General features: G+C 37.8%; 9 protein-coding genes across 9 annotated transcripts; all 9 read right to left on the bottom strand. All coding sequences in view use genetic code 12, as the record gives it.

Annotated features, from left to right (window-relative positions):
• On the bottom strand, window positions 1–670 carry CORT_0A09380 (hypothetical protein; the record flags this gene model as incomplete). The annotated part of the gene is made up of 1 exon (XM_003866713.2): window positions 1–670. A coding segment is annotated over one exon (670 nt), but the record flags the coding sequence as incomplete, so codon positions are not given.
• Window positions 671–3,051: 2,381 nt separating this feature from the next.
• Window positions 3,052–5,292, bottom strand: CORT_0A09370 (hypothetical protein; the record flags this gene model as incomplete). The annotated part of the gene is made up of 1 exon (XM_003866712.1): window positions 3,052–5,292. The coding sequence occupies one exon, from the start codon at window positions 5,290–5,292 to the stop codon at window positions 3,052–3,054; it is 2,241 nt and encodes a 746-aa protein (XP_003866760.1).
• A 2,235-nt stretch (window positions 5,293–7,527) lies between these two features.
• On the bottom strand, window positions 7,528–8,778 carry CORT_0A09360 (Fth1 protein; the record flags this gene model as incomplete). Its single annotated transcript, XM_003866711.1, has 1 exon — window positions 7,528–8,778. One exon carries the CDS (start codon window positions 8,776–8,778, stop codon window positions 7,528–7,530), a length of 1,251 nt encoding a protein of 416 aa, XP_003866759.1.
• Window positions 8,779–9,173: 395 nt separating this feature from the next.
• On the bottom strand, window positions 9,174–12,350 carry CORT_0A09350 (Crk1 protein kinase; the record flags this gene model as incomplete). The annotated part of the gene is made up of 1 exon (XM_003866710.1): window positions 9,174–12,350. The coding sequence occupies one exon, from the start codon at window positions 12,348–12,350 to the stop codon at window positions 9,174–9,176; it is 3,177 nt and encodes a 1,058-aa protein (XP_003866758.1).
• A 304-nt stretch (window positions 12,351–12,654) lies between these two features.
• CORT_0A09340 (Itr1 nositol transporter) lies at window positions 12,655–14,316 on the bottom strand (the record flags this gene model as incomplete). Its single annotated transcript, XM_003866709.1, has 1 exon — window positions 12,655–14,316. The coding sequence occupies one exon, from the start codon at window positions 14,314–14,316 to the stop codon at window positions 12,655–12,657; it is 1,662 nt and encodes a 553-aa protein (XP_003866757.1).
• A 1,011-nt stretch (window positions 14,317–15,327) lies between these two features.
• CORT_0A09330 (Cyt1 cytochrome c1) lies at window positions 15,328–16,194 on the bottom strand (the record flags this gene model as incomplete). The annotated part of the gene is made up of 1 exon (XM_003866708.1): window positions 15,328–16,194. One exon carries the CDS (start codon window positions 16,192–16,194, stop codon window positions 15,328–15,330), a length of 867 nt encoding a protein of 288 aa, XP_003866756.1.
• Window positions 16,195–16,967: 773 nt separating this feature from the next.
• Window positions 16,968–17,423, bottom strand: CORT_0A09320 (Aim29 protein; the record flags this gene model as incomplete). Its single annotated transcript, XM_003866707.1, has 1 exon — window positions 16,968–17,423. The coding sequence occupies one exon, from the start codon at window positions 17,421–17,423 to the stop codon at window positions 16,968–16,970; it is 456 nt and encodes a 151-aa protein (XP_003866755.1).
• Window positions 17,424–17,830: 407 nt separating this feature from the next.
• CORT_0A09310 (hypothetical protein) lies at window positions 17,831–18,727 on the bottom strand (the record flags this gene model as incomplete). The annotated part of the gene is made up of 1 exon (XM_003866706.1): window positions 17,831–18,727. The coding sequence occupies one exon, from the start codon at window positions 18,725–18,727 to the stop codon at window positions 17,831–17,833; it is 897 nt and encodes a 298-aa protein (XP_003866754.1).
• A 183-nt stretch (window positions 18,728–18,910) lies between these two features.
• On the bottom strand, window positions 18,911–20,323 carry CORT_0A09300 (Gnt1 protein; the record flags this gene model as incomplete). The annotated part of the gene is made up of 1 exon (XM_003866705.1): window positions 18,911–20,323. The coding sequence occupies one exon, from the start codon at window positions 20,321–20,323 to the stop codon at window positions 18,911–18,913; it is 1,413 nt and encodes a 470-aa protein (XP_003866753.1).
• Between the last annotated feature and the right edge of the window lie 188 nt (window positions 20,324–20,511).

Below are 20,511 nucleotides of genomic sequence, written 5' to 3'. Positions count from 1 at the left end.
CCTGATACTTGGAGCCAAAGTATACATCCTCTTTAATAGCTCTCAAACTCATTGAGTTGAGCCAAATCACCACACAATAAAACAAGAAAATCACCAACGATTCAAATCTAGAGGGGATCAAAAAGCTAAACACTTTTAAAAATTGCTGTTCTTGTGACTTTTTTTTACCAAATGTAGCTGGAATTGATACATTGGTTCTCCAAAAGTTGATAGCTGGATTAGTCATTTTCTTTGTAAATCCTGGGAATAAAAACTTTGTCCAGTTTAAAATTGCCCCCAAAAGCAACACCAACAACCAGTATCCCAAAAACCCTGCACCGTAATAGATCGAGTCATACAAATTGTCATAAAATTTCCCATATGACTCCTGATATATTTTCATATTAGTTGTGTTCAAAATAAATGGGACATCAATTGGTTCTGATACATTGAAGTTTTCAATCTCACTGGCAGATTTAGCATTCTTTTTATAGTTTGCAAGAGCAGTATCAAACCAGTTATCATCCAATGTCACTTGATATCGAGAACAATAATCAACTAAAGGAGACCAACTTTTCTTTGATGTATGACCCACAGCATATAAACAACTTGCAAGTGTGGCCAATGAATTTGAATTGGAACAAGAACAAGATCTTTCTTTAGCATCGCAGAAAGTAACCTCTGCTTGCATTTGACCACTACAGGCATTGTAATACTTTTTGTATTTGTTATTTTGATACTTGGTGGAACCTCCGTGGGCTTCACTGATACTGATACAAAGAAAGAAGCAAATGAGTATAGGGAGTCGGTTGTACATTGTTAAGAAAAACTTGACTTTTCTTGAACCAAAAAAAAAGTATTTTGCAACCAAAATATTAATTGAATACCATTTGTATTTATACCTAAAGAATTGTCTCCTAATACCATGTTCTCTAACCAACTAGGAACCAATATTTTATTCGCTTTGATTAAGTTACACTAATTAGGCAACAATTTTGTTGAAAAGTCAATGGTAAACAACGGATTTATCATAATTAATGGAAACATTGATTTCATAAGGTGATACCCGGAGAGGCTCAAACCTGAAAATAAATTTCAAAAAAAAGTAAGCACTAGCAATTTAGAAAGCCGAAAGACAATAGGATCACAATAACTCAGCAAACCACATACACTAATCCAATCAAAAGGGTGTTCAATCAATTGACTTGGTTTCAAACAATGGGTTGTAGAATAATACACTTTGTTGAATGTTTGACGTAATTGTTAAGCTCTTCTCACCTCATTCGGTTCTCATTCGGTCCGTCAAGTAAAATAATGCTTTTACTATTTGAAACTTACAATGAAGTATATTGATAATTACTCATTTCATTTACATTCAATTTCCTATCCGGACCTCTCCTTTTAAGGAGAAGCTTAAGTTTTTATTTTGGGACTCTGTCTAGGTATTGACAGATAATCTTTCGAATAGTTACGCTGTCAAAGTGGTTTTAGAGCTTTGTTATGAGACCATTGTCATTGCAAAATGCGTCCATGGGGGCACCTGTCATATTCAAAATTTTGACTTGGGCCGTGTTTTCGGTGATTGACCAACCCAGACAATGGGGAACTAAATTTGATCCAACATATTGGTTTGTCTGGCTTTGTCATCTTAACCTACATTGTTGAGCTTAGTTTTCTATTGGTTCAAGCACTTTCGTCTGCCTCAAAATTTATTGTTAATCGAACTAGCAAAGAGGCTTTAAAACTCTGTTAATGAAGAGGAAACAATTCGTGAAACAATAGCAGTTTGACACTTAGATGTAATTTATTTGCAGCCAATAATACGTTCACCATCTCTAAACAAACATGCTAATAATTATTTCGTTGAAGGTAGTGGGGAATCAACAGAACTAAAAAGCCTAAAAATAAGTCTTGTCTTATGCATTGTGAATGCGCCTCAACTCTTCTGAAGCAACGATAAAAGAAAATCTTATGACACGAAATTTAAGAAGCGTTTTAAGGAAAAGAGCATTTTGATATTCTTTTTCCTCCTCTGGTCCATGCAAACTCTTCCCGGTTTAGCGGATAATCCAACAAATTAACTTCTTGTGCTCCCTGCTGAATTGTTGTTGCACCATCTCCTCCAACCCTTTTACAAAAGGGTAATTGAATAATTTGCTGAATTTATTACACAAACAGGATCAATTTAGTGCCTGCATCTCTACAGCCAATCAGAAATTAGTGCTTACATTACTACACAAAACACCTATTGTATGAACAAGACAATTAACTGATGTTTTTGATAATTGCCTATTGTTACAAAGATTACTTTTGATGCTATTGTATCATCATAGAATCCAGACAAAGCGATCTCGGGTTATTAGAACAATCGAGAAGATTTTGGACCTCAATTGTCTTTCTCAGCTTAATAACAAAGGGTGCAATTTTGAAGGGTTTTATTACATTTTCATCACTTCTAGCGAACAGAAGGTGAAGCTGATAAGTAGAAGAATGAAATAATTCTAGGGGCTCGTAATTTGAATTTCTTAGCCATGTCAAAAAAAAAGACTTTAAAATTGACCCCCTCTTAAAATGGGTGAAAAGTTTGTGCACACGTTTTATTTTAATACTAAACACCAAACAAAAATGGTATAGTAGTAATAAAATAGAGGGTTTAAGCCTTTTTGTCCGTGCCAAGAAATCTGTTCAAAGTATAACTTTGTCAATCTAAGCCTACTTGCAATAAAAATTTGCAATTTTAAATAAAATTGCAGTTGTTGGTTCGTTGTAAAGTGATGTTAATTGTTGTAAAGTACACAAACTTGAAATAAGCAAGCAGGATTTAATGCACAAGAGGTTATTTATTACTGTTCGCCTTAGATCCGTGTTATCCTTATTCAAAAATGCCACACCTAAACCATAACAACAATCTATACATTCGCCATTTAGGGTCATCAAAATAACTGATAGATCTATCCGAACCAATAGTTACGAAGACAAAATCTTCCAAAATTACGAATAATATTATTGAAATTACACATTCTTCTAAACACCAACTAAATCTCAACTTATCAAATCAATAGCAACGTAAAACTAAGCCCAAACTTGGATTTGTTCGTAAAAATCAACTCTTTTTTTTTCCAGGTTTGACACATTCTTTGCACAAAAGTAACGGATTTCATCAACCATAGCTGAATGGCCACAAGTAACGAATGCGACTGACCCACTGGACTCGTGTATCTCTTGTGGAATAATCTCTTTGATGGAAGGTCTACCTTCCTTGAATGCGACATGTGATAATTCCTTCTTGACGATATCAACAATTCTATGTGTTGAACCTCCTTTTTCATCATATGAATTCTGCTCAACCTTTGCAACTTCTTTGATAGAGTCCTGCTTCTCATCACTAGAGTTTTCTTCAACTTGAACCACTTCATTGATTGAGTAATCCTTTTCGCGCTCCAAGCTGTCGGGATCGTCCTCCAATCTTTCCAATCCTTGGAATCTATTATTAAACTCGTCAATGAAGACGTGACACGATGGTTGAGTGATGTAAATAGTTGTCTCAACTTTGGTGTCTCTCAAGTTAAGGAGCTCCTCATAAAACCAGTACAAGGATCTCCATTCTCTGACGACCCACATTAGTTTTACTTTATTTTGAGAATTCTTGGTCTTGGTTGCAACGTCGATGACCTCAGAATAGATACCTGGAATACCGTTACCTCCAGCAATGAATACAGCAGTATCGGAGTATCTGGCAGGTGTTGGCTCACCGTATGGACCTTCACAACTGACTCTAATTTTGCAGGTTCTTCCTGGTGCCTTTACCAACGATTGGTACAAACTATGAGTGATACCACCTTTGACCTTACAGTACAACACAATGCTGTCTTTGTTGTCAACTGACTCGGTGAATGTGAATGGGTGTGATTGCCAAAAGTAAGTTGGCCTAATAAAGTGAATAAATGCATGACCACCTGGAATTGAATGCCAGTAACTTGGTTTTGGAACAACAACCTTCAATGTCTCATCAGCTAACAAAGTAACCTCAGCATGTGGGAATCCAAATGCAATCAAACGACCAATTCTGACTGCTCTATCGAAAGCCCATACTGCAACTGCCGGGTAAACTAACCAGATGTAACCCAAGTCTCTAACGTGGTACCAAGCACCAGCAGTCCAAAAGGCGGCCAACAAGATGTGGAAAAGCAAAAACACTTCATACCATCTTCTTCTCAAATAAAGCATACCTTGGATCATAATAACTCCACCACAAACACAAGCAACAATACCCCAACGAAGATAATCCTCCTCAACTTCAGTCGAGTAATAGCTTCCAAAATCGATAGTAAAGCAAACTGCATGTATCACAATCAACATAAACATGATTCTAGCTGTGTGACGGTGGTAAGCCACAAACGTACTGTAGTTCCATCCAACCAACCATTGTAAGAAATTATTTCTTCCAGCATATAAAAACACCAATGGCATCATCATAGTTGCTGTGATTCCTGTCCTATCACCAACATATCTCATTTCTGCTCTATACCTGGATTCAAACATCGCATCCTCCTTGGGAGCCTTCAAGTTGATAGCATTCATCCAAATAGTAACACAATAGAATAAGAAGACGACCAACGATTCAAATCTTGATGGAATCAAGAAACTGAATATTTTCAAAAATTGTTGCTCTTGCAGCTTCTTCATTTTGAAAGTAGCAGGTAACGAAACATTTGCTCTCCAGAAATTGATTACTGGGTTGGTCATCTTCTTTGTTAGTCCTGGGAATAAAAATTTTGTCCAGTTGAAAATTGCACCCAAAAGTAATACCAATAACCAAAAACCTAAAAGCCCAGCTCCATAGTAAATTGAATCATAAAGGTTATTGTAGAATCTCTTATAGGACTCTTGAAACACCTTTGTCCTAGACTTGTTCAAAATAAAAGGGGTTTGAATTGGTCTTGATCTGTTGAAGTTTGGGATTTCGCTAGCTGCTTTTGCATTTTCTTTGTAGTAATCAACAGCCTTTTCAAACCAATCTCCTTCTAATGTTACATTCATATTAGAGCAGCTTTCTTTCCATGGTTCCAAATACTTTTCAGCAGTCTTTTTTATACTATACATACACCCAGCAACTGTGGCCAATGCGTTTTCGTTTGTGCAAGGGCATGTCCTATCTCTTGGTCCACAAAAGTTTACTTCCATTCTCATTTGATATTGACAAGCATAATAAAATCTTTTATCTTTATTATTCTCATAATTTCTTGAGCCATGAGCAGCAGAAAGATTAATTAAAAGTAGAAAACAAACAAGTGTTGTCAATCTTGAAACCATGTTTGGCTGATTCCTATTTGGTAGCTTGATTAAGTAACTTCTTTTACATTATAACTGGTCAATTATGAGGGAAATCATCCTCATATTTATATAGACGCAGATGCTGGTAATTACCCCTAAACTAGTTTATGACTTCCATATTGAAATAGCCAGAACAATAGACTGCAAAATAACTTACATGAAATTGGTTGGAATACAACAATGGGTTAGTTGACTTCAGTAGACAATGTGTATTATTATGAGGACAATAGTTACAGCTCAGTACCTAATGCAAAAAGAAAGACAGCATTACACAAAATCTAACTGATCCAATCAGATAAATCCCTAAGCTCATCATTTATTAACAGGAGCCGCAAAGCGTTCATAAAACTATTGAAGGCAGTTATTATTTTTTATCTAAAAAATCTCTGATTGGTTTTGCAACACTTCTTTGAAACTCTTTTCTTTTTCCTTTTTGAATTAAGTAGTGTAAATTTTTTATGGGTCTTGGCAAATTAGCTTTACCCCCTTGTACATAACTATAATTCTAAAAATAAACAATAGCGCAAAAAATTCTTCATAGAATTAGACGAGCACAAAACAATACCCATTCTATAAGGCGATTGAACGGGGGCTGCTCAAGGAAGCCAAATAAATGCTTTAGTTCGTTAGAAGTTTTACGAAAATTTCAAAAGTTTTCAAGAGCTTTCATACATGAGAAATTATACAATGTGTAGATAACATGTTGAGCACGTTTTACAGTTGTGGTTAAGAGTGCCTTAAAGATCAACGTTTTGACATAAACCAGTCTTTAAAAACTAAAGTGCTCTTCATTTTCCCCTTCTTGCATACAAATTACCTATACAAGTATACTTTTTATTTGTGTTTTATGGTCAACAAATGTGAAAAGCGTAGTTCCAGAACCTGTATTTGATGAAAGTTGAGGAAAAACTACACCCTTCCTGTGTCACTATTGTAAAATTTTTCTGCTACTTTGACTCTGTTTTAAAAATCGCGGAGGTTAGCTTGCTCTAATTAGAGTTTATGAAGGGCTGTAACAAACCATCAAGATAGAACTTTTACGATTTTGAGAGTACTGTTATTTTGGATTACCCTTCATAACTACAAACTTACTGTAATTTAATATTGAGCCAATCACAGTATTGGGTATTGAAACCTGTAATACGAACAATGGAAGAAATGGGAACCTTTTACATTTCAGCAATCGCACACTTTCAAGCACTTTCTTGGCAGTTATATATATACATTTCGCCCCTTTTCTGCACCTCTTCTTTTGCTTGACAGTTGCTTCTTGAAAATCCTCTCATTGGGTAGAATATCACTCTGTATAACGGAAATGAAAGCACAAGGGACAAAATTATCCCGATCAACCTATACTCAATAAATGAGATTTACAGCCAAGAAATTGACACCTCATTAATTCCGGTATAATAATTTGCCTATTTACACAAAACTGTACATTATAATGTCACAAAGCTAACTTCATCTTTTACGGTTTGTAAAGATTAAAGATGTGTTTATGTAGCTGGTCAACACTAGAGGCCACAAGGTAATGAATAATCATATCCAAGTACAACAAGTGTTGTCGAACTAAGTGTATTTATTGCAGTTTGTGAATGTATTACAATACCTGTACTTGATCTGTAACATCGCTAATTTAAAGCCACCTCCAAATACTTATCAGAACTTATTAGGGCACTTTGTGAAGGCCAGTCCTTAAAGTACATGTGGTCAAGTCGAATTGAAAACTTTGGCCTCTCCATAGATGTAATCACTGAGTCTTTAAGAACAGCTGAGATGCACTTTCAAATTGTATATATTTCGGACTTTTTGAAAGCTCAACAAATTACAAGAGATTTAGGTGAAGATTCTAAAAGTAATTTTCATAAGAAAGCTTTGCATTATTACAATCACTTCATGCTGTTTAGTCCAAAAGCTCCTTTCGCAAATATTCCATGTTTGATCGTTAGTATCACCAAGTTGGAATCGTCTGTTTTTGAGTTGACAATCATTTTCGTCCTCTAAATACAAACTGGAAGAGTGTGTTCACACCCTGTCAAAAGGGCTCAGTGTATTTCGTAGAACTCGTTTCTATACAAAGAGTTAACTTAGTCGTGACGTAATTTAATGTTCTCAAACTTTCCAAAATTTTCCATTCAGGGATCACTACTGACTTCAAACAACCGTATATTGATACTGCCCATTTCATCTTATACGACTCTATCAAAGAAGGCACTATTGCAATGGTGTCTCCGAGTTGATTGAATCTATGCTAACCCTATTGTTGTTACCCTCTTGATCAGCTATTGGCGTATATAATGACTTTCTCTTTTTTATACGATTAAGCTGCCACCTTATTGGAATTATTGGTAAGTACCCGTGCTTCTCTTCATATGTCAACGAAGTAAAAGCAATGGTAACCACTATCCAATACAAAATGTAGCTAATTACACTTCCGTATGTTGCCGAATTGGTCCAACCCAAAATTGCTGTCAAGAGCATCCAAAAAGCACCATCATCTTGTAGTTCACCATTACAGCAATTGACATGCCATACACTTTTCTTGATATCATATGAGCCAGGCCCGTGACCCGTCTCACTCACATCCATTCCTCCGCACTGGTTAATAAAATGCTGGAGCTCAAAATTCCATACACCTTTGGAAAAGAGTCCTGCGGCAACCAAATACAAAAAGCAAGTGGATGTAATGAGAAACCATTGCAAAGATAAGGTGTTTCCAGATCTGTACAAAATGCAACCAATTAATGTGCCGACAATGACAGCTATTACTGCGGCATTGATAATGGCCCAAATTGAAGTATCTTCGTTAACTCCGATTCCTCCAATAAACACTATTGCTTCAAGTCCTTCCCTCAACGTGGTGACAAATGGCAATATAACCATGTTGTATTTTTCGGTCAACAACTCCAATTTGTGAAGCCATCTTCCTTCAGGTTTCCTACTTGAGTTTGATATCAGCGGGTTGAAATGCCTGGACAGTTGCAAAAGTCTTCCCAATTTGACTTTCCACTTTTGCTGCATTTTGCTCACTCTAAGGATTTGGATCCCCATAACCGATATAATTATACTTGCAAGGATTGAAAATGTCCCCTCCCAATAATGCTCTGCAATTGCCCATAGATCGCTGCCCACTTTATAGAATACAACAAGTATTATCGCACCTATGAACAAGCAAACTGCAAGACCCAACAATCCACCAAACCAGATTTGGAACTTTAATATTCGACCCAATTTTCTATCCACTAGTTTTGCCTCCGAAGGTTCTGCTTCCTCTGAACAGGATATCGAGTTCAGAGGTATTGCCTGGTACTGGCCCTCGCTTCGATTCTGAGCCTTCCCATCATCGGTACAAAATGTTTGATGAACAAAGGATAAAAGAACAGATATAATGATGGCGGACTCCAAGGTTTCTCTCAACACAATCAAGAATGTTTGTATGGAAAAGTAATCGTCCAATGTTGCCATTGTTTGTTGTATGCGTCGTTGTAAACTTTACTATTTGTAGATCAAAAAGATAATAAAGTTCTTCCACATAGAAAATTTGATGACTTTTTATCTAAAAGATCTGTCTCCATTCTCGGAAAAGGGGCCGAATCGAAAAACACGCCCTTTTGAAATCGATGACGAAATTTTGCTTTTGTGTTCTTTTTCGTTCGAGCCGCGCCATCATACGGAGAATAATCTACCTTCCTAGTTCCTGGTATAAGGTCTACAATTCAATCGAGCCTTATTGCATATATACACTTGGCTTCTACTTTGTGGTCTATTTACCATGATTAGAGAAAACACTACCCGACATCGCCACGTAATCAAACGAAGAAAATCTTTCATTATAACTATCTGAACCGCGATAATTCCGATTACAGCCTGAATCCCCTCGCTTCATTCATATGCTTTCGATATATTGGCTCCCGCCTGTAACCCACTTCATTTAAGAAGTTCTCATAAAGTTCGTGTTTTCTACCCTTTTCCGGGAATTCTTCCACTTCACTTAAGTCACTCTCCAGAACACAATCATCCATGTAGTTGTAATTTCTTTTCACCCGTTTACTGGCTCCCATTGCATAGCCGACCAATCCCCTTTTAAATGAATTTTCTTTTGAGAAATTTGTGGTCTTTTTATGAAACTTGGACAGCTGCGAGCGTGTTACCGTTATTGGTACTGAGTTGGTCTTGGGTTTGCCAAATAAATCTTTTTTCACCGGCTCTTTGGAAGGTCCAATTGTACTTTTTAAGAAAGTCTTACTGTCACGTATCTTCGTACCCGATCCGTGTGCCTGGAGTAATTTAGATTTTCCAACATCGGCATCTTTGACCTGGCTTGATGTCTCGGGCTTTGGTGTCCCCTTCTCCAGTTGAGAATCGTCTTCCTGTACGAGACTTGTTCTTCTCTTTATCTCCTTTAAAACTGGAGACGCCGAAAGATTTGAACTACTTTTAGCATTTGCCACCCTATCACTTATACCCCCATGCACATAGGGCATAGTTCTGTTTCTGATTTTGTCGACGATGCCTTCCCGTTTTGGGGTCTCCATAGGTTCGGCCCCGTTTTTGGAACTACTTTTAACATCGGCGATGTTAGATATCTTTGGTTCGGTAGTAAACTCCTGACTAGGCAGATCCAAAATATGTACTCCTGTCGTTGCATCAGATGTCGCTTTAGCTGTTATTGGTTCATACGCATTATTCTTGTCGTTGTCTGCATTTGAAGCTTTGTCTTTATTCGATACTTTTTTACTTTCTTCATTTGTCGTTTCCTTTTCAATCACATGTGCCCCATTCATTCTTCCTCCTATCACTTGTTGCAGTTCTCTAGATTCTGGGGCTTTAATAGTATTTTTCGTGGCGTTTTCAGCTGCATCTTTGAGAACAGCATCGCGTTCAGCATTTTTTGGCTCTTTTCCAGCATCCACACTAAAATTTTTAATGAAATCCTTTTGACGAGATTTGGTTTTGCTGGTGTCAGCCCTTTCCTGAGATAAGGTCCTCTCCTCTGACTTCTTCCTTAAGCTTATCCTTTCATCTGACTTCTCGCTTGGATTTATCCTTTCCATTGGTGAAGGGAAATAGCTACATTTGCCTTTTGATTCACTATTCACAGAATTGCGCAAAGTGTTAGCACTTGCAACAGGTTGCTCTTTCTCTTCCTCAATTTCATTGTCATCATTATTGTGATAATCTATGTCAAGTGCCAAGGATGCATCACCTGGCGAGAATTTTGGGCTTGATCCAGCGGCAGAAAGGTTGTCATAGGTATTCTCAATTTTATCATTCAAATACATATTCAAAGTATTTCTTAAGTTCTCTTGCCCAAGCGAAGCTCTTTCTGGACCATGGCTAACTTCTCTAGGTAATAAATTTCCAGATTTGTCATGACTCCTCGTTGGAGATCGTCTTTCGGAATAGCTCACTCCTTCATTGTTCTTGTGGCTCTGAACAGGATTGTGTAGCCTATTTTCCGTTCTGCTCAACGGACGAGGAGAATTGTGTCTAGAATAGTGCGAATCATTCAATTCCAGGCGCGGTATATATGGATACATCTGCTTGGATTCGAAAGTTCTAGGTCCACCATAGTCTATACCTCTATAGGGGACTTTATCATTTTCAAACTCATTATCAATATATCCATTTTGCCTCCAACTATCCTGAGTCCTACCGCCCCGGTTATTATAGTAACGCCTTACCTGGTTGTTTCTTTGGTGCTGCTCTCTATCTTCAAAGGCATTATCATTAAGGTGAGCGGCTTGTCTAGAAACGTTACGCCGCACGTAACTCCTCTCATAATCATCGTAATTATCACGATCGACTACCCTTCCAACCGTTGGTTTCTCCTTTTCATGTTCAAATCTCTTGTCTTCAAGATAAGTTTGAGCACCTGATCTGAAAGCAAGGTGGTTGTTCTCTCTGAGTTTCTTGAACCGTTCCTTGTCTATTTCGTGGCATTCCCCAAATTGCGGCATCTCTTCTGGCCGTAAAGGTAGTGGCTCGATTTTGAAGAATTCTTGGTTCAAGGCATCTAACGCGTTTAATCTCTTGTAAGGATCAAGTGTTAGCAATCCACTTAATAGTCTAACAGCTGAGGGAGGCATCAATGATTCGAATTTCCCTTCAAGGCTTCGCTTGCGACCTAGGCCAATATTGAAATGTGTCTTATTTGGTAATTTTGCTGCCCCATCCCAAGTTTCTGGCGATCCAATGAGCTCAAAAATAAGTTGAGCCTGATGGGCGTCACTTTTACCAACAAGTATTGGTTTACGAATGAATAATTCAGCAAAAACACATCCAATTCCCCATATATCAACCGCAGTAGTGTACTTTCTTTCACCCAATAAAAGTTCCGGTGGACGATACCACCGAGTCACAACAAGTGCTGTATAGTCTTTCTTTCCCCCGCCAGGACCCATTCCCAATCTTGGCACGTCTCCGTGGTACATTCGAGCTAATCCAAAGTCTGCGATTTTCAAAACACCCGTGTTATCTATCAATATGTTGGCTGCTTTGATATCTCTGTGCAAAAAGTTTTGTTCGTGTATATATTGTGTGCCCTGCAATAGTTGCATCATGATACATTTTATCTCATTAAGCTCTAGCTTCACATCTGGATTCTCAAGTATTCCAACCAAATCACTCGTCATGTAAGGAGACACCGTGTAGAATGAACCCCTCTGTGTTACCACATCAGTTGGGTTTGTCACATCAGGTTCCCCGAAAATTATGTCCTCGATATTTAAAATATTGCGGTGATCGAGTTGTTTTAAAATTGTAATCTCCCTCATGGCAGTTATCGGGAACCCCTCTTTTGCCAGGTGATTCAAAAGTTGTTTTATAGCAACTAGTGCACCAGTGCGTTTATTTCGGGCTTTCTGTACAACCCCAAACGTTCCTTGTCCCAACTTTTCAATGATATGATACTGGTCCAATGTAGACATTTCAGGTATAGGATCAACAAATGAGTTGTCATGTATGCGCTCCGTCCCAGGGGTTCTTGATCGGTCATTATCTCTACTGGAGTCACGATGGTTGTACTTTTGTGACATGATAGGTGTAAGGTAGAATTGAATACTATGTGGCTCCGGATAGTGCACAAGGTATGCATACACAATTTGATAAACCCAATTTTTTTTGAATCTTCGGAAGAGTGAGACACTAAAATACGCGACACCAAAATTTTGACACTAATTGTGTACAGTAGCGTCGATGTACATTGTTCTCCTGGTGTTCAATACATTTTACTAACATTTCAATTCAACCTTATTTCACGGGTATCATCTCCATTGAAACAGTTTAGTTTTTCCACTAAAACACATGAATGCAATAATAAATGCTATAAAGTATACAAAATTAAACACTTCCAGTTGTGTACTTGGATTGCTTCTTTCTGGCCTTTGACAAAGCAACAGATTGTTTGACATTGAACCCCTTGGTCAAGAAATTTGTAGTCTCTTCCAATTCCAAGCCAGCAGTGTCTGGAAGCAAGAAATAAACGAAAAAGAATGCAATCACACAAAGCCCCGCAAAGAATGAAAAAGTTCCCGTTGGTGTTATCTTCTCTAACATGGTCAAAAAGGTAGAAGCAATCACCAAGGACCCGGCCCAATTGGTACAAGCTGCATACATTCCACCAATGGATCTAACATTGACATCTGAAAACAATTCCACGCCGACCCAAGCTGCATTACCAATACCGATTGCGTATGATGCAACATACAAGATCATACCAATGATCACGACAATTCCCCATCCACTTATACCTCTTGTGTGTATTACGACTCCTGAAGAAAAGTCAACATCGAGAAAATGGAACGCAATTGCACAAACAACCAAGGCTGCACACATGCATGGCATTCCAATAAGTAAAATTCGCCTTCTTCCAACCTTGTCGATGATGCAGAGAGCAACGCCCGTGAATACAAAGTTAGTGGCTGATATAATAATGGATACGGCAGTTGAGTTTTCAAATCCAATTGTTTCAAAGATCGTGGTACTAAAGTACATCAACGAGTTGAAACCAGTAAATTGTTGGATACCTTGAAGACCACAAGCAAGAATCAATGCTCTAAAGTTTCCTGGTGTAGTGTGGATGATTTTAATCGACTCCCATGCTTTTTGAAGAGGGTTCTTACCTGGCACTGTAGAATCAGATTGGATCATGTCCTCTATAGAGGCGTCAACAAATGCATCAGAAGGGTCATTGTGTATTTTTCTCAAAACTTGTTTCGCTTTGGCAATGTCACCGTTCATCACGTAATATCTAGGGGTATCGGGTAAAAAGAAAAACAAGCATGATTGTAAAACTGCTGGTACCATACATAACCCAACAGAAACCCTCCAACCATGTGCTACTCTGGTCAAACCCCAGTTAATGAAATAGGCAACCAATTGACCACCTGTGATGAACATTACATTTGTGACAATTAAACGACCACGATACTTTGATGGTGCAAGTTCCGACAACATGAGAGGTGCAATCAATGATGCAATGCCCACGCCCCATCCCAAGATGAATCGACCTACAATCATTGTCCACACCGTTTTGGCGGCTAATTGAACAATTGTTCCCACTACGAAAATGACATTCGAACCTAGTAAAACTCTTTTTCTTCCAATCAAATTGGCCAAAATACCACCTAATATAGCTCCTAGCAAAGCTCCAAGTGATGTGGCAGATGTGATAAATTCCTTTTCTCCAGATGTCAAGATCTTATTCGACAAGTCAGTTCCTATTTGTACCAAGGCAGACGATATGTAACCGGTGTCATAACCGAACATGAAACCAGATATCGAAGACACCAATGTTAAAAGAATGACGATTTTTGAAGGACGAGTCTCTGACTCCGAAACTTGAACAGATTCACTCTCGTATTCTGAGCTTGCCCCAATAGTAGGTAGTAAATCCTTCGACGAGTTTGTCGAGATTACAGACGAATGCAGACTGTTAAGTTCTGAACTGACAACTCGCGTTATTCTGCCACCATCAACATTAATTTGTGTATCTTTCTTCATGTCGTGAGGGGTAAAGTTGTGATATTAGGGACTGTAAGTTAAATGTGTGTTGATCCTGCGTTTTCCTAAATATTGCAGTGAACAGGTAGTGAAGTATGTAATGGTGTTGTAAAGCAACTGTGAAAAATTTGAAAACAAAAAATCAAGAAGAAAATGGAAAATGATGTTTATAGGTTTGCTTTTTTGGATACACCAACAAAAAAAGAAAAAAAAAATGACATTTAAAGAAAAATAACGCCGAAATTATTAATTTTCCCCGAGGACGTAAACAGCAAGACTGCATTTGCATAAACTTTTATCATCTAATTTAAGTGTGGAGCAAAACAACCGGTAAAATGTATTTCCCCGTGGAGCTTGAACTACTGTCGATGTCTTCTTTTACCCCCGATGCTATAAATTTTCCCAATTTACCTTCAACCGTAAGGTAGTGTCCAGATCAAGTTTCAGCGAAATTCTGGCGGAGCAAATCAAATGAAATTCTGTATCGTTTTGCACGTGACTCGGAAAAAACTTGAGTTATGGCTAAAGACACTACAGCTGGTGTCAATAACTAGGTAAGGTACCCTAGGCACCGAATATTTTGGCATTTGCTCTGGTAGCTTAGTACTTCTAAAGTATACGGATAGTACTATTATTTATGATTTGCTGGAATTGTATCAAGTGTCCCATATAGAGGTATCTTTTCAAATTCATCGATGACCATGTATATTAACCCTTGCACTAAATCAGTCTCAATGCTATCCCTTGTTTCTCTACGTAAATCGTGCACTCATCATCAACGACTCAATGGGCTAATCGGCTCCATTGCAAATCACGCGCATCTGCATTCGTAATTGATTTCTGCATCAACGATTGGGTCTACATTTCAATTACGTCTTTGATACATTTTATTAGTGCGTACGATATACAAGCTAATCAAAAACAATGGATGTTGACTTTTGTGGTATAGTCAACAAATTCATCTCAACCGTGTATATTCTATGAATTTCTGTCGTTGTTCTTCTTCATCACTTACTTCTTTGGTGGGTCGAATCTGAATTTTCTGTTCTTGATTGGTGTCCATTTAAATCTTCTGACCCAGATTGACAATAAATACAAGGAAGAAACAACTATAATGGCTTTCAAACCCCATTTCTTTCTTTCATCGTGTTCTGGTTCTGAAGCCCAGTTCAAGAATGTCGTAACATCCTTTGCCATCTGTGAAGTTGATGCTGGTGTACCATCTTCATATTCAACCAAGTCGTCAAACAAAACTCTACCCATCGCAATGGCACCACCTGGGAAGTATGGATTATAGTTGGATCCTGCTGGTAATACAACACCTGCTGGTGGTTCTTCTGGGTAACCAGTCAACAATGAGAATATATAGTCACATCCACCGTGTCTAGCCTTAACAATCAATGACAAATCTGGGGGTAAAGCACCTTGATTTGCAACTCTAGCAGCTTGTTCGTTTTCATAAGGTCCTGGGATATAATCAGCCAACTTACCTGGTCTCTTTCTTGGCTTACCTTCGTCATCTGGTTCATCGTCATACTCATTCTCCTCGGCCATGGCTTTAGCTTCGGAAGTGGTGTGTGAGCTTCCAACTAAGTTTCTCCAAGCAATTCTTTCCAAAGAGTGGCATGCAGCACAAACTTCTCTGTAGACTTGGAAACCTCTTCTAATGGATGCGTGGTCAAATGTTTCAAACATACCATTGTGAGGCCAGTTGTATGCTGGAGGGTGTAAACCGTGTTCTGCAGCAGTCATGGCATTGGCAGTCATGGAATCTTGGTATAATAAATATGATGCAGTTAACCCAGTGACACCAACACTTCCGGCAATGAATTTCTGAACCAATGGCTGGTTTACAGTTTTGAATGCTGTTTTAAACATAGTGAAGTTGATTTTGTCGTGCCAGCAAGTGTAGTTAAATAAACAATAAAAATCAAGCTATCTAAGTTGCCAAAAAAAGGTGATGATAATATTCTATGTCCAGTTTGGATGTAATAAGAACCTAAATGGATCAATTCTTGGGATAGGAACAACTTAGTTCTGATGAGAAGCACTTAAGGAGACTGATGTTTTCTAACACTTATATCAATGCCAGTTCAAGGTTATTTTTTTTCTTTTCCTTCTTATTGGTAAAATTGGTTTGGTGATGAAAAAAAAAATTGTACTATTGATGTACTGTATACAAAGTGTTTTGTATAGTTAACTTGTATAGTTAACAATGAGAAATTTATAAAACAACAATTGTTATTGGTTAAATTTTATACTACCAGTACATCACTACTTACGTACATTTTTTTCCTTTAATATATGTCGTGAATACTTTGACATATATTACATTTTTACGACACTAAAAACTACCACTATAAGCTGTCCTTTAAGATTGATATATAACTTCCAGCTCTACATCTCTCACGTAGACCTCTTGTCAACTACTTGATTGAGGCTTTATACCCTAAATGCGTTTGAACTTTCTGATTACTCGATCGAGATGTATGAAGGTAACACGATCCGGTCAAAAACACAAACGGCAATGTTAAGGTTATACAAGCAGCATATAGCACTCTCTATCAAGACTATTAGCCACTTGTAAAGTTGAGCTTCTGTCGACATCACTATCGATAATATTGTCGCCATAGTGTTTGATTGTCACCTGATCACCACTTCTCTTCGGGATTCTTCTTGTACTCAACGTAACCATCCCAGTTGAAAATGCTTATCTCCGTTTCATTTTGAATACCCAAGTCCCATAATGACTTTTCCTCAATTGGAACCCCTTTTTTCAATATTACCCATTCCTCATCATTTTCAAAATTTATTACCAAATTCATAGACTTCGATCCATGTGCTTTGGTGTATATCTTTAAAGAGTCGTACTGTATATTCCTGTAAGGTCTCAAGCTCCCAGTGGTGTTTATTTGGTGAAGTACTTGTTCGAATAGGACTTTGGGGGTGATTGACTTTAAATTAATATCTTTAATTATCAAATTTTTGACATTGCGGTATGGAAATGACTTTATAATACGGATTGTAATTAATGCATCGGTGGCAGGACGAACATTCGAAGTCAATGGTTCACTGTCAGACATTGTGCTCAGTTTCAATGGTGCCATTTCAAAATGAATGTCATCCTCAATTTTCTCATGATGCAAAAATCGTAATGATGAGAGCTACCATAATTAAGCCTAGCCCATACTTTTATTCAAATTAGCAATGATCAAGAGGCCTTCTGAGTGAGGTAGGAGCTCACAAGAGACGCATCGTGTGCACCTCTACTAAGTGGCGGAGCTTTGCAGTTAGGGTAATTGTTTGTGGAAAGAACGTAGAAGAAATACGATGATGGCGCTTGCTTTGATCCAGGTTCTCTACATTACGAAACTATCAAAAAAGAGTTGGAGTAGCGATACTATAAGAAAAAAAATGCAGACTCTCATGTTTATATCCTTCAGTCAAAATCAATATAAAGCTACGATAATCCAAGTGGGAAAACACATTTATGGTCTATAAATTTCTTTCCCTCTCAATCAATTAAATCCTCAAGATACATCGATGGAATTGTCTTTCTTGGGTTTTGATTTCTTGTATTTTGTTGCAGTTCATCGCTGCGTTGTGCAGGACTTTGACCTTCTTCATGTAACGATTGTTGAATTGATGGATTATGTTGCGCAACTGAATATTCGCTGTTATTGATCTCATTGTTGATGTATAAGCTCGGAACCAATTGAGAATGCCTATTAGTAGCAGGAGATGGGTTTGCCAAATTCGAGGCTGATCCACCAAGTGGCAAATTTGTCAATGAGGGATTGTATGATTTGGTTTTCTTATGTTGCATAACTTCTGCGGTTGGTGAGATAAACATCTTGGTCAAATCGTGCTTTGAAGCTGGAACTGCAACATCAGATTGGTAAATTGTTGAATTATCTCCCACCTGTGAACCACCAGGTAAATTGCCAAATGATCTGTTCAACAACGGTAGCTTGGATATAGAAGATCCATGATGATGACTCTTGTATTCAAAGTTATTAAGGGTTGATGTTGGTGTCATATTAGAGTACCCATAGGCATTGTTGTTATTGCTTTCGTACTTTTCGTACAAGATTCTGTCGTTAGTGCTTGTCTTTTTGGCTACTCTTGAGGCAGTCAAGGATACTATCAAATGATATAAGATAAATCCAAGAAGTATTGCTCCAACTATAGCCCCCACTGCAATGAAAACTGTGCCTGATGGGTTGTGTTGTCTTATGATAAAAGGATTGTTACTGTTTGGCGGAACTGAAACAGAAGGGGTAGTGTAAGAATCACTAGAGGAAGTCAAAGACGGCATACCAGTCTCGGCATCCGTAGTTTCCGAGTCATCCCTTACCACTAAGGTCTTAGTTGCGACCAAAAGTGTTGTCACTAGATCTTCCCGATTCATGATAAGATGGTGGCTGCTGATCTTCCAAATCAAAGGCTGATTCTATTTCTTCCTTAATTTTTTTCTGAATTCTTTTGTTTTTTATTTTTTTTGTTTTGAACTTCGCCTGATTTGACTTTTTTATGTAACGGGAGTTAAATTTCTATATTTAGTCTACATATACTAAAAGTAATTACACCCCTTTCACTCACTATACCATACACCCTCTTTCTCTCTATTGAATTCCTTTCGCAACCAATTCCAAATTTCAACACTGTCACAATCATCAACAAGGCGAGGTTTAAAATGAGAGTATTTGGCACGATACTCTGTCATGTTTCCTGTCTTGCAATAAATCAATTTAGCATTATATGGATGCTCATATTCATCGTCATCTTCCTCCACTTCCCATGGCTTAGGTATTGGACTATCGGAAAAATGAATTAGTTTCACTCTTTGTAAAGTTTCCATTGCGTCCCATCCTCGATTGGAACGTTTCTTGATAAAAGGCAAGTACTGAGGTTCAACCACAAATCTTTCATGCCATGGCTCGCGGAATTCTCCGGTTAGTACACCGTAAACTCGATGTGGTAGGATACCTACATTAGTGGTACCTTTTTGTAGTTCATTGTCCAAATACTTGTTCAAAATTTCCATATCGTATTCTGATTTCTTGCGCAAGTTTTTCCTGTTAGTTAATGACCAGGTGAAGGGGTTATGTACGTATTCCATTATACGGTCAAAGGTGGTTTTGGAAGGGGTAACTACCATGACGTGGTTGGCAAAAAAGTTATCAGGATTATCAAATTTGTGTGCCTCAAATATCAACAGGGGTAACAATCTCCAATCCTTGGTTTCAGAGATATCATTCACCAACTTTCTCATCCTCAATCCATATCTCTTTGCATCGGGAATGTCCAACTTTTTCTTATATTTCAACGGTGATTTTCCTTCAACTACATTATTTAACCAATATGCTTGTGGTAAGACAAACTCAAGTTCTTTTGGTATTTTGAATAACTCATCAATATTTGAATACGTACTAGTTATCTCACCATTTTCGACCTTTGGACTCACTAACATTGAGTCTGAATCAAAGTAAACAACTCTATCAAACTCCACTTGATTGAAAACATGAAATTTTGTAAAAGATGCGGCCCACGGGGTATCGTCGTTATAGTTGACCTTGATCAAAGGAACTGGTTTCAAGGTAATCTTGTAGTGATTTGCCACCTGGTACAAGTTATTCCACTTGTGAGAAGTGTGATGCTGTAGTATTTCGTCGTATAAAATCACCAAGTTGGGAACCTGGGTATTGCCCTCTCGAAGATGAGCAAAATTCAATATCGCCAAATTGAGGTAATCATAATTCGTAGCATACTGTACATATGCCAATTTTTCAGAATTTTCCAATGGCTGTTTCTCATAATAGGAAACAACCTCTTCAGGAATCACTTTCAAATGTTTGCGTAAACCCCTTTCCTTAACAATATGTGTGTTCTCCAAGACATAATGTGAAAACACAAAATAAAGGATGACGAATATTGCAATTTTAAATTCCCAATTTTGCGTAAAGCTCTTCAATTTTCTGCTAGACGTTTTATTTGAATCAGGCATTGACAGTTTAGGTATTAAGAGTGCCAATCGATTTGATTAGTTCAATTGAAATCGGAAAAAAAAAAAATAAAGTACGAATTTATATCCGATAATTCAAATTGGATCACCGAAGTAGAGGTACACAACATGCTCTCAACATGCTCTCAACACTGCATCTCTCGAGTTAGCTTTAGCTGTAAGCAAAAAGT

The sequence above is a fragment of the Candida orthopsilosis genome (assembly GCF_000315875.1).
Source record: "Candida orthopsilosis Co 90-125, chromosome 1 draft sequence".
Taxonomy (NCBI): Eukaryota; Fungi; Ascomycota; class Pichiomycetes; order Serinales; family Debaryomycetaceae; genus Lodderomyces; species Lodderomyces orthopsilosis.
Note: the sequence above shows the minus strand (reverse complement) of the source record. Positions and strands in the feature narration are given on the sequence as shown.